Consider the following 15826-nt stretch of genomic DNA (forward strand, 5'->3'; position numbering starts at 1 on the left):
GGGTGGAGTCCCTCCCTTTGAAGGGAAGGGTAGCTCTAGGCGTGCACTATTGTAACTATAGTCACCATCGCAACGCTATTAAATTTTAAAGTGAGATAATTTTAATGTGCAATGTAAACGTTAAAAAAGGGCTTTTAAAAAGTACAGCAAAATATTGTGATAGTCTGTCAGGTTGAAAATAAGTTCTGTGTTGCTTTCAAAACCAAAAATAATTTTGCTCTGTGGATTGTGATGTTGCCTAAAATTTTAGGCTTCATTGTTATCGTTTTAAAAGGTGACATTAGCGCTTAACATGGCAAGCTAGACCTCTTTTTAACTTCAGGAAAACACAGGGCATTTCCTCTTCTTCTTGGCCAAGTCAATTTCTTTTAGTGTGCAAGAACTTGCACTAAAAAATAGAGATTGTATTCTGAAAGTCCTTAAATAGACTTGCAAGTTTTAAGAAAGATACAAACCCAGCTGGGGAAAAGTAATACAACCCCTACATTTGCACTTGTGGAATGTTATCTGGAATCAACATTTCCTATTATTCAAGTGTGGCATGTAATCAATGTCTTTTATTATTTCATCACTTGCTTTCTTGATGTATCACACATCCAAATATATGTATCATTTGTTTCTGTACATCTGACATCTCCTTAATAAATGCTTTTTGCTTTGCCTAACTTACCGATACTTGGTGATTCATATTTGCTGATCGGGAAAGAAGATTTTTTCAAAAGTAAAAGTCTCTCAAAGTCAGGGATCAAGTTCTTATCAGTTCCATGCCAAACTGGAGTGCAACAGTGAGGATTATGAATGCAAGAGTGAGTCTGGAGGCAACAGTGGGAATTGTAAACAATAATGGTAAAAATAATACAAAATAAAATACAGTGACTATGGTTTTCCAAACAATACTACTTATTTGATTTGTACACTGCCTTTCTACCTGGCAAGTATACCCTTAGAAAAAAATTAAACAGAGAACCAGTTTGGTCTAGTAGTGGGTAGGGCACCAGTCTAGAACAGCGGTCACCAACTGGTGGTCCGTGGACCACTTGTGGTCCATGAGAAAATTTTGGTGGTCCGCATATATTTTTTGGGGATTTTTATATTGCACTAAATACTATTTACCTTTTTAAAAAATTCATATCAGTGGACTGCGGGATTTAAAATTCTGAATTTAGTGGTTCCTGAGGTCCGAAAGGTTGGTGACCCCTGGTCTAGAAAGCAGGAGATTTGCATTCTAGTCTCACCTTGGAGATGAAAGTTGGTTGGATGACTTTGTGCCAGTTATTCTCTCTCAACCCAACCTATCTCATAAGGTAATTGTTGGGACAATAGGAAAAGGAAGAAGCATTATGTACCTTATGTTTGCTAAATTAAGTTAATTATAAAGTAATAGAGGCATGATTAAAAAATCCAAATAAAAGTCTCATTCTTTGAAGTGTACCTTATCCAGAATCATGCTTCTTCTGGTTCAAGGTTCAGTCTGCTTTATGTGCCCCTCAAATCTCCATTAAAAAAACTCCAGAGAATCATTAGATGGCAGCAGTTTTCTTTGCTGCAATCTCTTGGTCATCTGGATATTTTCAATTTAGAACTGGAAATTCTAATGTTTGAAATCTGTTCAAAATGGTACCTTAATACAAACAATCAATTATTTGTAATATTGTCAGAATATTATTGTTCTTAATATTCCCCCTGGGAGATTTTTCACAGATTGAACTGTGGGAAGTTATCATCCAGCCCTCTCCCAGAAAAATTAAATATCCTAGGAAATATTGAAAAGGCAGAATATTTCTCTGGATGTGAGGAGAAAGAAACATGTTTTAAAAGACAGAATAGTTGCCTGTAGCTTCCTGCCCATCCCCACTGTTAATGGGCCAGGCTAGTCCACTTTACATAATAAAGACTTCTCCACTGCAGCCCCAGGAGGGAGGGGAGTAAAGGCATGATAATGTTGGAACTTTACTCAACTGACCACAAGGAATCTGAGAACTCATCACAGCCTAGAGAGTAGCCCCTGCACGGCCCCATGGGAGTCTGACAACCAATCAGAATACATTTCTTACACAGGAACAGGAAACAGAGAGGTGGGACTAAACAGGGTATAAAAAGCCTAGCAAGCCCCTCCTTCAGTCCTTCTCTTCTTCTTCACCAACATTGAAGCATGTGATCACCTTTTCTGTTCAGGACTCAAGCCATGTGGTCCTGTCCAACAATAAACCATCTTTTCAAGCAGCCTCCATGTCTCCAGTGTCTTTTTCCCCACTTGGAGTTGAACTCAGAAGGACATTTCTTTCATCCGAACAAAATTCAATTTAATACTATGGCTATGTTGGAGTATACTCTACAGAGTACCACAAATGTAACCAGCTGCATTTCACCTTATGGTATTGTTTGAAGTAAACTTAGATGGTTTTTGTAGATCTGTGTATCATACAAATCCAGAACATGTGAAAATTATCAGAGTAATGTGTCACTTGTATGAAGTATTTTACTATTGGTAAATCTTCATTGTAGACTAATGCTTTCATTAAAATGTAAGATATCCAAAGAGGAGGAGGAGGAGACTGGAGAAGAAGTAGATGATGTAGTAGTAGTAGTAGTAGTAGTAGTAGTAGTAGTAGTAGTAGTAGTAGTAGTAGTAGTAGATGATGTAGTAGTAGTAGTAGTAGTAGTAGTAGTAGTAATCAAGAAGTCTAAAAATTAAGCCAGATGATTCATCCAGTTTTTTTAGGGTTTGCTCTTGAAGAGCTAAATGCACATCATTTTAGGAAATTCTCGTGGACTATTTTTAACTTGCATTTTTCTCTTCTACTAAACGGTCTCGCAACAAATTAGCTTCCATTAATGCAGCTAATTAAGGATAAAATTATCAGAGAATGGATGATCTGACAAATGTGTTAATTTTGCCATAAGTGTCCGTCCGTCCCGTCCCCCCCCCCCCCCCCAGGCTTTACAGGATAGGAAAAATGAAATATCCATGAGAGGCCGCACCCCCCCCCCCCCCGTTTGTTGTTGATTCGCCTGGAACAATTTTATTGGTGGCTTCGCTTCCGTAAAGCTGAGTGAACCAGCGCCCTCCCTTTGGAAACTTGGTTTGAACTTCCCTTGAGGTATAAGGAACCAGGAAGTCTTTGCTGCGAAATTGGAATAAAGCAGCCAGCAGGCAAGTAGATTTTTAAATCTCACCGTGGTTTGGATTTTCAGATGAATCCCGATAAAGAGGAACGGTATTTTAACTGAGTCTCATAATTGGCTGAAACGTGATGTTTTGTTTGATAATTTTGCTACTGTAACTGTGTCTTCAATAGTGGAATGATAAGCAGCAATTTTACAGTACCAGGCAGAGGAAAGTTAATGCACAATGGATGCATGATTTATGGGCGTTAAAGGAACTAATTAAGACTGGGAACAACACTACATAAGGTGAAAGGATCTTGTTCCCTTTCGGATTGTGTTGGTTTTTCTTCTAGTTAGTTGCTAGAAACTCTCCCTAATAAACTATTTGACCATGTAAATCATAAATAAAACGAATATGAATTTCATTCATATTCTGATTAAGATGCACATCTTTAGTATACTAAATAATATTCATGCCTGTTACCTACATTGAAAAACATACTATACATACTGCAGTGTCACTGCAACAAATATATTTAATTATGAACCACAAAACTTAAAATGAATTCCTCTAGGGGCAACATTTATTTTGCCTCTAGAATATTATGTATTTTTATGTTTGTATTAATCCACTGTAGCCTTTTTCAATAATTAAATTAGAATACCTGTTTTTGCATAACACTAATTTTTGTATAACTTTAGTTAACATAAATGTGTAATAATGTTATAGTGAGCTTTGAACTGTTTTATTGTATATGCTCACACAGCCCACAGAAATTTTTCTTTACAAAATGACACTAAATTAAGTTTGGCTCAGGGCTTCATTGTGTGTGAAAAACGCTGTTAAGTGTTAGTGAAACATCCACTTTCCCTTTCTTCCTCCCCTTAAGTACTTTAGTTATTGGCACAGGTATGGCAACATGATAGTATTTTGTATGCTAACAAAACATTGAGCTGGACCAAATTAAACCATATAGTGTTTTCATAGTATTACTTAAAATGTTCCTTAAAGTGAAATCTGGGATATTTTTATCTATAGTTTTTTCTCTTTCTGGTAGCAATCCTAAAGATACACATTTACCTTAAAGTGCAGTCTTCCATTCATTCTTCTGAGTAGATAGGATTTGCTTTCAGAAATAATATAGTATGATTACTCAAAATAAGTGACACTAGAATTAGTAGTGATTGGCCCTCTAGGCATTGTGCCAATGAAATTTAGAGCATTGAAAATCTGACCAATAACTGAATTCTAAAGATGGGAGAATGCACTTATGGAACTTTGTCCTAAGGTGTGTAATGTTTGTTCTTATTAATCAGATTTTAAATGACTCTTGAAATTATTTTAGTGCACTGTTGAAATGTACTGGATTTCAGATTGATATTGTTGCTAACTAATACAGATTGCTGAACTTGTTAGACATTCTCTTCTGGACTGTAGAATGTTTTAAACTGCTTTCCCCCCCAATAACTCAGTGCACAGATATTTCAGTAATTTAGATTTCAAATTTGCATATAAACTGCTTTAGTGGACATTGGAACTAAAATTGACACAGACATATTAGAAATAGTTGTTTTTTAAGTAGCAATATTGGGAAGGGAATATTATCTACTGTAGAAATTGAACAATCTAATTTTGTTTAATTTCCCTCACAAGTTTCTAAAGCTTTTCTGTTGGATTCATATATGACACAAAGCTGGGAGGGAAACCCGCATTATGTAACTCATTGTCTTGTTCAGATTTGTTGTTGTTAATGGTGTCCTAATTTATCCCAGGGTGTAAGCCAAACCTTTATTTTAGCAATAGCACTCAGGCTTATATACCGCTTCATAGTGCTTTTACAGCCCCTCTCTAAGTGTTTTAGAGAGTCATCATGTTGCCCCCAACAATCTGGGTCCTCATTTTACCCACCTCGGAAGGATGGAAGGCTGAGTGAACCTTGAGCCTGGTGAGATTGGAACTGCTGAACTGCAGTTAGCAGTCAGCTGAAATAGCTGGCAGTACTGCACTCTAACCACTGAGCCATCTTGACTCTATATTTTAATGTACTTTCGCATTTTCTTTTGTTCTTTTACTGTTGTTGTTATGTTAAATTTATTTTTTAACTCTCTGGAAATGGAATCAATTCATTCATTTATTCCTCCCACCTGCTAGTAAGATACAAATCATTATATAACAATAGAATCTGAAAAGTAAAACTATAAAGCTATAAAAAGAACACCAAACCATGATAACAGTCTAGGCCCGTGATGGGGGAACCTAGGGCATGTGGTCACCTGGCGCCATATTTGGGGGCACACCAGCTGTCAGCTCCAGCATGCAGGTGTGTGCCGACCAGCTGATATTTCACTCATCTGGAGGGCCGGGGGAGAAAGTTTTCGCCCTCCCCAGGCTTCAGGAAAGTTCCAAAGGTTGGGGAGGGGGAAAAAATGGCCCCAACTGGCCAGCTGGATGTTCGGGAATGATCCGTTTCTGGCTTCCGGAAGGCCTCCAGGGAGGGGGAGGGGGAGGGCGCTTTCACCTTCCCCAGGCTTCAGGAAAGCCTCCAGAGCCTTTGAGGGGGGGGGGTTCGTGCACACATGCGCAGGGGATCACATGCCTCCAGGACACTGCAACCGTCATAAACGTGAACCAGTTGTCAAGCATCCGAATGTAAATCATGTGAACATAGGGACGCTGTAACCATCCTAAGTGTGAAAAATGATCATAAGCCACTTTTTTCAGGGCTGATATAATTTTGAACGGTCACTAAATGAACAGGTGTAAGTTGAGGACTCCTATAGTCTATTTTAATTTTTACTAATGTTCAGAAGGATGACCAAATTTCGCTCAGTCACCATTTCTATTCATTATGTAACATTGTAGCTGTTGTTGCAAACATTTTATGCATCTGGTTGAACTTGAAATCAGATGTTTATTTTATTTATATATATGTTTCATGCATTCTGGGTCATTGACTGTAACTAATGCTGATCGTGAAGCCAGCCATATTGTAAACGTGTATTGAGTAGATATTGAAGCTTTCCCTTCCTGGGCATGCTCACTCAGATTAGCATTGCAAATCAAAGTCACCATGGCCCAAAGTAATTTTTAAAAAAAACCTTGCTGGAACTATTCTGATTTGAAATTTGCTTTGCAGGATGACAATTGCAATTTTTGCTGGCTGTACGTTCTTTCTGAGAATCAAAAAGTTAACAATTCTAGAAAAGAACAGACTGAAGACGTCGATTAAGGAAAATGGTGGGCAGATTGCATTTGGATTAAATCAAGAGGTATGTTTAATACAATACAATACAATACAATAGCAGAGTTGGAAGGGACCTGGGAGGTCTTCTAGTCCAACCCCCTACCTAGGCAGGAAACTCTATACCGTTTAAGACAAATGGCTATCCAACATCTTCTTAAAGACTTCCAGTGTTGAGGCATTCACAACTTCTGGAGGCAAGTTGTTCCACTGATTAATTGTTCTAACTGTCAGGAAATTTCTCCTCAGTTCTAAGTTGCTTCTCTCCTTGATTATATGTTATAGAGTAGATTTTATGTCACAGACAACAACTTACTTTTTCCGCGATGTCAAGGCTGCAGTATCTAAAATTGTAGGCAGCAAGGGAAAACAGAACTCAGCCTGTTCTGGTATAATAGCACACCACATGATTTACTGTTACAGAAATGAAGAAATTTGAATTTTTGTAAGAGTTCCATAGGAAATGTAAAATCTCTTTGTATTCTACCTGTTTTAAAAAAAGTTATTGACGCTATGAATCAGCTGTTTTGATACACATGAACGTGTGTTTTGATTTTTAAATAAGGACATCTATTAGAAAAGCTGCAATTTAAAACCTGTGTTTTTGGATAAATAAATTTGTCCCAAGACCGGGGAGGAGAAAACAAAGGTGAATCACCTGAATACCTTGGTAAAAAACCTTCAAAGGGGGGATTTACTTCTAAGAAACAGACAGATAAAGAGATGCATTAAAAATCATGTAAATTATTAAACAGATCATTAGTGAGAAAGAAAGTATGTTAAAAGTACATCCAATTGTTTAAAATAACATGTGGAACCTGGTTTTGTAGAATCATGGGTCAGTAAGGGTTATGCTCCATGTGATAATTTGGTTTTAATGTAATTTTAGTGCACTCATGTTGTCACTGAAGATGTTGATGCACTTAGCCCCACCCATCTCAAAGCCATCCAGAAATATGAGCTGCCTATGGTAAATGTTGATTTCATATGGGATTCCATTGAAGAAAGAAGACTTCTACAATGTGAGAACTATGAGCTATCCCAAACGGTGCCCTGTGAAACAGGTAAGGAAGCTTTGTTTGAATTAGATGCATTTCGTTTAAAAGAATTTCCATCTATACCAGTAACCTAAAAGTACTGAAGCAGAAGTGATTCGGGCAAACTGGTAGTGGCGGCAGTGTGAGGCTCCACCCACCCACCCTGACGTCATCACAGGTATGCATGCTCCCGCTACTGAACCGGTAGTGAAGAGAATAGAATACCATTACTGTACTGAACTATATGGCAGGTAGGTAATCTTCTCCTCATTACTTCATATGAGTATATGAAGGGACGTGGTGGCTCAGTGGCTAAGATGCTGAGTTTGTCGATTAGAAAGGTTGGCAGTTTGGTGGTTTGAATCCCTAGCGCCATGTAATGGAGTGAGCTCCTGTTACTTGTCCCAGCTTCTGCCAACCTAGCAATTCAAAAGCACATAAAAATGCAAGTAGAAAAATAGGAACTACTTTTGGTGGGAAGGTAAAAGCATTCTGTGTGCCTTCGATGTTTAGTCATGCTGACCACATGACCATGGAGATGTCTTCGGACAGTGCTGGCTCTTCGGCTTTGAAATGGAGATGAGCACCAGCCTCTAGAGTCGGGAATGACTAGCACATATGTGCGAGGGGAACTTTACCTTATGAAGTTAGAATTTCAATAAAATCTTCCCGGTCTAAGACATTTTGCCACAAGAAGCAAAACATCATATAGGCACCCTTCACTATCACAGCAGCATCATAAGCACCCTATTCTCTGCATGAAAAGTCCAAAATAACTTTACATCAGAGAAAATATTGGTGTGCTTTGTGGCTGAAATGCTGCCTTACTCTGCCAGATGTTAAGACTGGCCCCAGTAATCCATCTTCCTAAGGTTTCAGAGCATCTTCTGGTTATATTTCTTATGTACTCGTTCAAACTAATAGATCTAAAGTAAATATTGTATGACAAATAGATACGGAGACGACCTTAAAGAATGCCGATGACAGCCCTAAGGAAAAAGACGTTTCTGAAGAGAATCACAAGCATAAATGGGATGACAGCAGAAACTTAGAAAAACTAAGGTAATTCCTTTATGTTTCATGTTTGTTTTGAAATGAAACCTTGTTCTTCAGAGAAATCTTTTGAGGTTAGAAGAGTTCAGTGCATTATATGCAGAATATTCTAGTATGTTTATTGTTAACCTTTTTTTAGCAGCAAAAGGCCATATAAAATGTAAGACTAATTTGATGATGTAATACATCTAAGAGAATGCTTGTTGCAAAAAATAAGGATGAGGGAAAGGTGCAATATAACTATATAAACTAAAAGAGATATTTACAAAATGTAAATACAAAGAAAAAGGCATAGTTACAATTCAAAGAGGCAGAGAAAATGCAAAGTGATTTTTATGGAAATTAAACATCAAACACTCTTTGGAAAAGGTAAATGAGCTTCCAGAAGATTGGATGGGAATTTTAAAAAGTGACATTGGAAATGCTGGAAGGAGTATTTTAGATATTTGTATGGAAATATATTGAAACTATTAGAGTAAAAACAAAATAAAGTTTAAATATTAGTGTCCAAAAATGGATGAAAGAGCAGTAGTAAGTGCTATCAGAATATTTAAAAATGGTAGTGCTGCAGGATTAGTACAAACTGGAAGGGATCAGTGGAAGGGATCAAGACTAGGATATTTGTTATATTTATGATTGTACCCAGTATTCTCAAGATATATTAGATTTCATGCTAACTGGGGATCGTGGGTATTGAAGTAAAATAATGGAGGGTGCCAATTGGATAATTAAATATCCTCTCTCAGCCATTGGGAGTATTCTGATAAGCTGACGAAAGCCAAAAAGCTTTCCCCATGTTGTTATCATTGTTGTTGTTAAGCTTGTGTGTTGCCTGATTCCGAACAATTCTGGGCGATGCACAAAAATATAACCAATAAGGAAGTGTTAAATTGTTAGAAATGACTATGATCTTTCTCCCCCCCCTTGATTTGCATCACAATTATTATTGTAACAGACTGGTTTTTAGAAGTGTGGATAATTAGCTACAAAACGAAGCCTATTACAGGTGGTCCTCAACTTACAACAGTTCATTTAGTGACCGTTCAAAGTTACAATGACACTGAAAAAAGTTACTCATGACCATTTTTCTACACTTACAGCCTTTGTAGCATCTCCATGATCATGTGATCAAAATTCAGATGCTTGGTGACTGGTTCATACCTATGACCGTTGCTGTGTCCCAAGGTCATGGGATCTCTTTTTACAATCTTTTGAGAAGCAAAATCAATGGGGAAGCCAGATTCACTTAACAACCATGTTACTAACTTAACAACTGCCGTAATTCACTTAACAACTGTGGCAAGAAAGGTCGTAAATTGGAGCAAAAATTCACATAATAAATGTCTCACTTAACAACATAAATTTTGGGCTCAATTGTGGTCGTAAGTCGAGGATTTCCTGTGTACCGGGATTACCATGGAAGTTTAGGGCTTCATTGCTATGGAGAATGGAGAGAATGAAAGATCCTGGAAGTTGGAATTGATGTGAGCTCTGGTCAGCAGAAAATGCCCCATTTCGCAGCTTGGCAGATCTCTTGTGTCTCCAGTCATAAATTGAAAGCTTACCACAGTTGAGCCTGAGCAAAATCAACTTCACTATCTAACCCTCACAACATAAAGCACAGTTTTGGAGAGTAGCACTAGAACACTCTGTCATTGGCTTTGGAAATGTTACACCTCATTATTTCCATTAGCCTTCTGATTATTTCCAAAGGTCTTATCCATATTCAGCAACAAATAAGAATGACATTTTCTTTTGTTCCAGATGGTATTCAAATAATGATGAATATGTTCCAAATTTTCCTAAAGAGTTTGAGCTTGCAAAATATGACATCCTTGAAAAGGTAATTTTTCTTTGTTAATGTCCTTCCTAACATAAAGTACACATAAACACATAACTTATACAAGTTATGTGTTTATTTGTACAGGAACACAAAAGCAAACCATACATGCATAATTTTCAATCTATAAATGTATTTTAAATGTATTAAGCCACTGATTTTTGCTTGCCATTAAAAATATAGTTATTCTAGTTATTTCTGTAAAGTTGCCACTAAATATTCTTAATATAATAGAAGAAAAATAAATATTTAGGAATAACTACATTGACTGAACTTAATATATTTAATATATCAATAAGTTAAACTAATTTCTGGTTTAATTTTTGTCCTTACTTGTATTGCTGTAACCGAATACATTTAATTATAATGCCTTTTTTTCAGATTTCAGCACATGGTGAATATGTTGTTCTTGAAATGCAATGCTTTCAGCATGAATTCAGTTACCCATTTTGTATAAGAGCACATTACAGCATGCTGGAAGGACGCCCAGTAAGTTTGGATGTATTAGCTTTTTTGTATTAGCTTTTTTATTATCTTGAATGCTATTGAATGTTTATTGTTTTAGATCAAAATTTTATATTGCTCTATTATTATCTTTAAAGGATTAGTAGTTTTAGTTATTAATATAGTCAAGTGTAATTTTTTTTAAAATCATATTACTGGTTATTCTAGTAGAGGTAGCACTTGACATGGCTTCTTTTCCTGAACATGTCTTCCAATTTTTCTGAGGATAGTTCATAGCTTGACATGGTCAACACAATCAAAGGTCTTTCCATAATCAATTACCTCTCCTCTCTCCTGTCCTCTCCTGTACTCTCCTGTCCTGTCCTGTCCTGTCCTCTCCTCCTTTCTCAATTATCTAACATGCATCAGCAGTGTTCCTCAACCTTTTCTATAGCTATCCTGGACATCTAACATCTCCTTATCCATGTAGGTCTCTAATCCACACTGAATGATCCTAGGTATTATTGTAAATTTCTGTTTCAGTTGATAATTATGCTTCTTTAATTCGTCATAATAATCTGACTTCAATTTTCTCCAGCTGCAAAATGTTCAACTTTTGAACCAATTCAACTTCCTTTATCCACAAAATGTTTCTGTAGAAGTGGGGGATTTGGTTAAAGCAGTAACTGCAGCACTCATTGTTATGACAAGCCAATATTTATCTATTCATTCTGTTTCTGTCTTACCATCTAAATCATGGGTGTCAAACTCGCCACATCTTGTTGCCATCATGTGACACCCCGTGATGGTTTTTTTCCCTTTTGTTGAGCTGGGGTGGGCGTGGCCTGCATATGATGCATCCGGCACATGGGCCGCCAGTTTGACACCCCTGTTCTAAATGATTCTTGGCAGATTAATGTCATAGAGAAACATTAAAACATCCATGATAAAACTTCTTTATCTCTTCAGCTCCCACCAATTCCTGGTAATGGGACAATGAGAGCAATTTCTTCTTGGCTTACCTAATAGTTCAAGCTGATTCAGGTTGGAGAAGGTGGTCGTGCAGGCGCCCATTTGCTAAGAAGCCGTTAGTATTAGCTGCTCCACACCTCACCACTTCCCAGCTACTTTCTTGTAGGTTATAAGTATTCTGTGTCAATAACTAGATTTGTCAAGAGAATTACTATTCTCAAGTGCATAACTGTGACAGAAGTTTAGAAACACAGATTTGAAGCAGGCACATTCCTTTCAAAATGACATCCTTTTACATAATGCCATAAGAGGAATTCTTCTATGAACTTTCCCCCCTGATTTTTAAATTAATAATTTTAACAGCATCCTTTTTTTTTTTAGAAACAAAAACGACTGATGCCAGCTAAGACCTCTGAAGAAGCTAGAAGACTCTATGCCCTTTCTATTCAAGATTTAAAGAAGATGGGTTTTAAATTAAGAAAAGACTTTCCATATCAAGCAGAATATTTAGCATCTGAAAAATTACAAGAGGTTAGTAAGTTTTTTAAACTTTCTTATTTAATGGTTTCATGAAATGAGGAAGACTTTAAAGATTTCCAAGGCTTAGATTTCATTGTGCTGGTTTTTTATGTAAAGCAAAATGCAAACACTAGGTTTTTTTTCATAGCAATTGTTTCTTTTTAGTTGCCAGAATTAGCCTAGGTCATCCTAAAGCAGTGTCTTCCTAGTCACGTACAGAAAGGAAAAGAAACACGTCAAGAAGACACTGCTATTCAGTTATTCATTTAATTAATTTAGAGGTGACATCCAATTAATTAATTAATTAATTTAGAGGTGACATCCAATTAATTAATTAATTAATTTAGAGGTGACATCCAACAGGGTTGTCATTTGAAATCAGATCCACAGCATTTCACATCCCTTCTATATGTAGTGGTTTGTGTCATAGCACAAGCAGTTCGTCAGCCATAAGCAGCATATCTCACTGACACTATTATGCTTTGTGGGTTGTACCTTACTAATACTGCAAATAAAAATAGATATTTTTTTAAAAAATGATAAGCTATGTTTAGCTCTGTTTCAGAAATTTTAAACATATTTGTAAAATGCATTTGAGATTAAAGGTAGAAATAAATGGATTTTTGACATATATTTTAAATATATTGTGTAATTTACCCTGAATGCAACCAATACCTGCATTGTTAATTAGTGAACTGGCTTTATTTTTAACTTTCTTTTGTTGCTGATTGTTTTTTAGCAACTTAGTTCTAATTCTTTATTTACAGAGGCTTATAGCGGATGCAGCCAGTTCCAGTGTTTTGTCTGAAGAAGTTGGTAGGTTTGTGGAACTTATCTGGACTGAAGCAGTTGGACACCTGGATGGTCTGCTAGATAAACCCGTAACAAGAATCAGCCTCAATGATGTATGCAACTTCGCTCAAAAATATTAGTTCTTATAGAGCAGGGGTGTCAAACTCAGCTTCATTGAGGGCTGCATTAGGGTTGTGTTTGACCTCGGAGGGCCAGGGTGGGTGTGGCCAGCATGATGTCACTTGTATTGGGGGCACCTATGATGACCCAAGCACTCTGCCAGCGAAAACGGACTTCCGAGCTCCATTTTGGCTGCAACGGTCTCCTGCCATGTGCGCCCCTCCTCCCCGAACTCCATTTTCACTGGCAGAGGCACCTGAGGCCAGTCCTCTATTTCCAGGGCGGCCCCACGGGCCAGATCTAAGCACCCCTAATCTGGCCCTGGGGCCTTGAGTTTGACCTCCCTGAACAGAAATGAAATGTTAGGCAAACATATTTTTTTATCTCTTAAGTTGTGAAAACTTTCCCCACAGTTGGGATTAATATGTCATGAAAAATGCATAAATTATTATCTGTCTGTTCCTTATTAAGCACACATACTATAGTATGTAAAATTACTAAATTATGTGGCTGTTGAATGTGTGCAGATGTTGCCCTCAAGTGATGTCTTGTTTTACTTTGTGGCACTTAACAACCACGGTTCTTTGGGAACTCAAGGCATGGTACTTGGGGATTCATTATCCATTTTTTTTACTCTCACAGTTCAAAGAGAGTGACTGCTTGAAAATTATCCAGTCAGTTTTGAGGTCAAATGGGAACTTGGACCCAGGTCTTTCCAGTCCAGTAACTTCTCTACTCTTCTTGGTGGAGATTGGTCATTGTGGGTTCTGTCAGCTTTTCCCTTAGAATCCCAAGCAATGATTGTGCTGGTACTGAATTTTAGAGGCTGAAATCCATAGATCTGGCTAGTGCCACACCACAGGGATGGGTTGCTCCCGGCATTACTTCCGGTTTGTTGCACACAAAAAATACATACACATTTGCACAAATAAAGTTCTGCGCATGCGCAAAAATGTAAAAAAAAGGAAAAAAATTACATTTGGGCAATTACAATTTTGCAAAAATTGTTCTGAGCATGCACAGAACCGAAAATCAAGATTGTGTCCCCCCTAAGAGAACCGGTTCAGGGACATGACAGGGCTGCCGATGCCAGGGACCCAGGCCGCCGAACTGGTAGGAACCCACCTCTGCAGCACCACAACTTACATACCTAATATAGCTACATGAACTTAATTCACCTGCAACATTGCACCAGATATATTTGAAAAGCATATCCAGCAGTCTGAACTATATTGTGGTAGAATTGTGTTTTAGTATTCTAAAAGATCAAGTTAGGATGTGACTATCCATTACTAGTAATAAAAATTATTTTTCTCTGACAACATACGGTTAGGTGCATAGAAGTTCAGAAATCTGTGAGAGGCTTTGTGAAGGGAAGTTCAGAAAATGGCAGGAGATTTCACCAGTTTGTTCTTTTTATGTGTCATAATGTTTTTTTAAAGCCTTTTAATACAATATTTCCTTAAAAGGTGAGCAGAGCTGAAGGCATTCTTCTTCGGGCAAAGAAGTGTTATGAAGAAACAGAATCTCAAACAAAGCTGTCTGCAATCATGACAGAATTCTATAAAATCATACCCCACAAAAATGTTTTGGATGATGATGTTAGCAAAAACTTGATATATACTAAACGGGACCTCTGTCAGGTAACTGTATCAGGTTTCATTCAACTTTTCAATGCCTCCTATATATGAGAACAATCACTAATATAATAGATCCCACAACAGTTAAATTGCAAATATAATCTTATGTTTGAAGGATATTCCAAAATGGCTGTCTCTTAGACAAAATCACAAAAAGAAATTAAAAAAATCACTTGAGATATTGAGATCATGAGTTGAATGACAACTCTCAAAAATATTTATTGGTTGAGTTTTATAGTGGTCCCTCTGTGAGGAATGGCCAATGGCTAGGAACTGTAAGGCTTGCAGATATATTTATCTGCAATATATATATCTGGTTGGAGAAGTTTGTCTCTTAAGGAGACATTCCTTTGTGCCTTATGTTGTTGAAATTGCAGCTGGTGAGTATCGGCTTTCAAGTTAGGATACTTGATTGAACATCAGCTAGTGCCAGCATTTGCTGATCGCTTTATAAAGTTGATTTTAATCTGTAATCGAACAGTTTAGAAATAAACACCCAAAACAAAGAGATATAAAAATAAAAATTGCAGACAGCAGGACACAAAAATGAGTAAGAAACAAACAAAAAGATCGTTCTTCAATAGAATGAGTTATAATTTGATTGCATGGAATCATATTACTCAGATTTTTCAAGACAGATTTTTTTAAAAATGTAACAAATGCAAACATGTCTGCAATTCAGGGTTTTCAATCAAGTACCATAGGATTTTTTCAGTTGGAATGAGACAATCAAAGCTGCTGTACACATCAGTGATGTCCTAGGACAATGATGGTGAACCTTTTCGGCACCGAGTGCTGAAAAGGGAGCACATATACATGCTCGTCGGGGCCACAGGGGGCATGCACACACTGGAAAATGAATGTCTGGTTTCTGGTGTGTTTATGCGCACCAGCCAGCTAGTCTTGGTTACAGGCACACATGCACATGCAACAATCGACTGGCGCGCATGCTCACACCAGAAAATGGAAGACCAGCTCTTCCAATTTCCGGCACTGCCACACGCACGAAGACCAGCTGATCATCGCATGCGCATGTGTGCCAGAAACCCGGAAGAGGAA

General features: G+C 37.4%; 1 protein-coding gene across 2 annotated transcripts in view; it reads left to right on the top strand.

Moving 5' to 3' along the window:
* Positions 1 to 6246: 6246 nt before the first annotated feature.
* PARP4 (poly(ADP-ribose) polymerase family member 4) overlaps positions 6247 to 15826 on the top strand; it is a 57688-nt gene continuing 48108 nt past the window's right edge. For both annotated transcript variants that reach the window (XM_087721206.1, XM_087721207.1), the window contains exons 1-8: positions 6247 to 6378; positions 7240 to 7414; positions 8341 to 8449; positions 10205 to 10283; positions 10662 to 10769; positions 12078 to 12227; positions 12983 to 13120; positions 14597 to 14770. In XM_087721206.1, coding sequence (XP_087577332.1) covers positions 6247 to 6378; positions 7240 to 7414; positions 8341 to 8449; positions 10205 to 10283; positions 10662 to 10769; positions 12078 to 12227; positions 12983 to 13120; positions 14597 to 14770 — 1065 coding nt within the window. The remainder of the gene's footprint in view (positions 6379 to 7239; positions 7415 to 8340; positions 8450 to 10204; positions 10284 to 10661; positions 10770 to 12077; positions 12228 to 12982; positions 13121 to 14596; positions 14771 to 15826) is intronic.

The sequence above is a fragment of the Thamnophis sirtalis genome, unplaced genomic scaffold (assembly GCF_051295495.1).
Source record: "Thamnophis sirtalis isolate CommonGarterSnake01/CBP01778 unplaced genomic scaffold, rThaSir2_p1.2 scaffold_8, whole genome shotgun sequence".
NCBI classification, from domain to species: domain Eukaryota; kingdom Metazoa; phylum Chordata; class Lepidosauria; order Squamata; family Natricidae; genus Thamnophis; species Thamnophis sirtalis.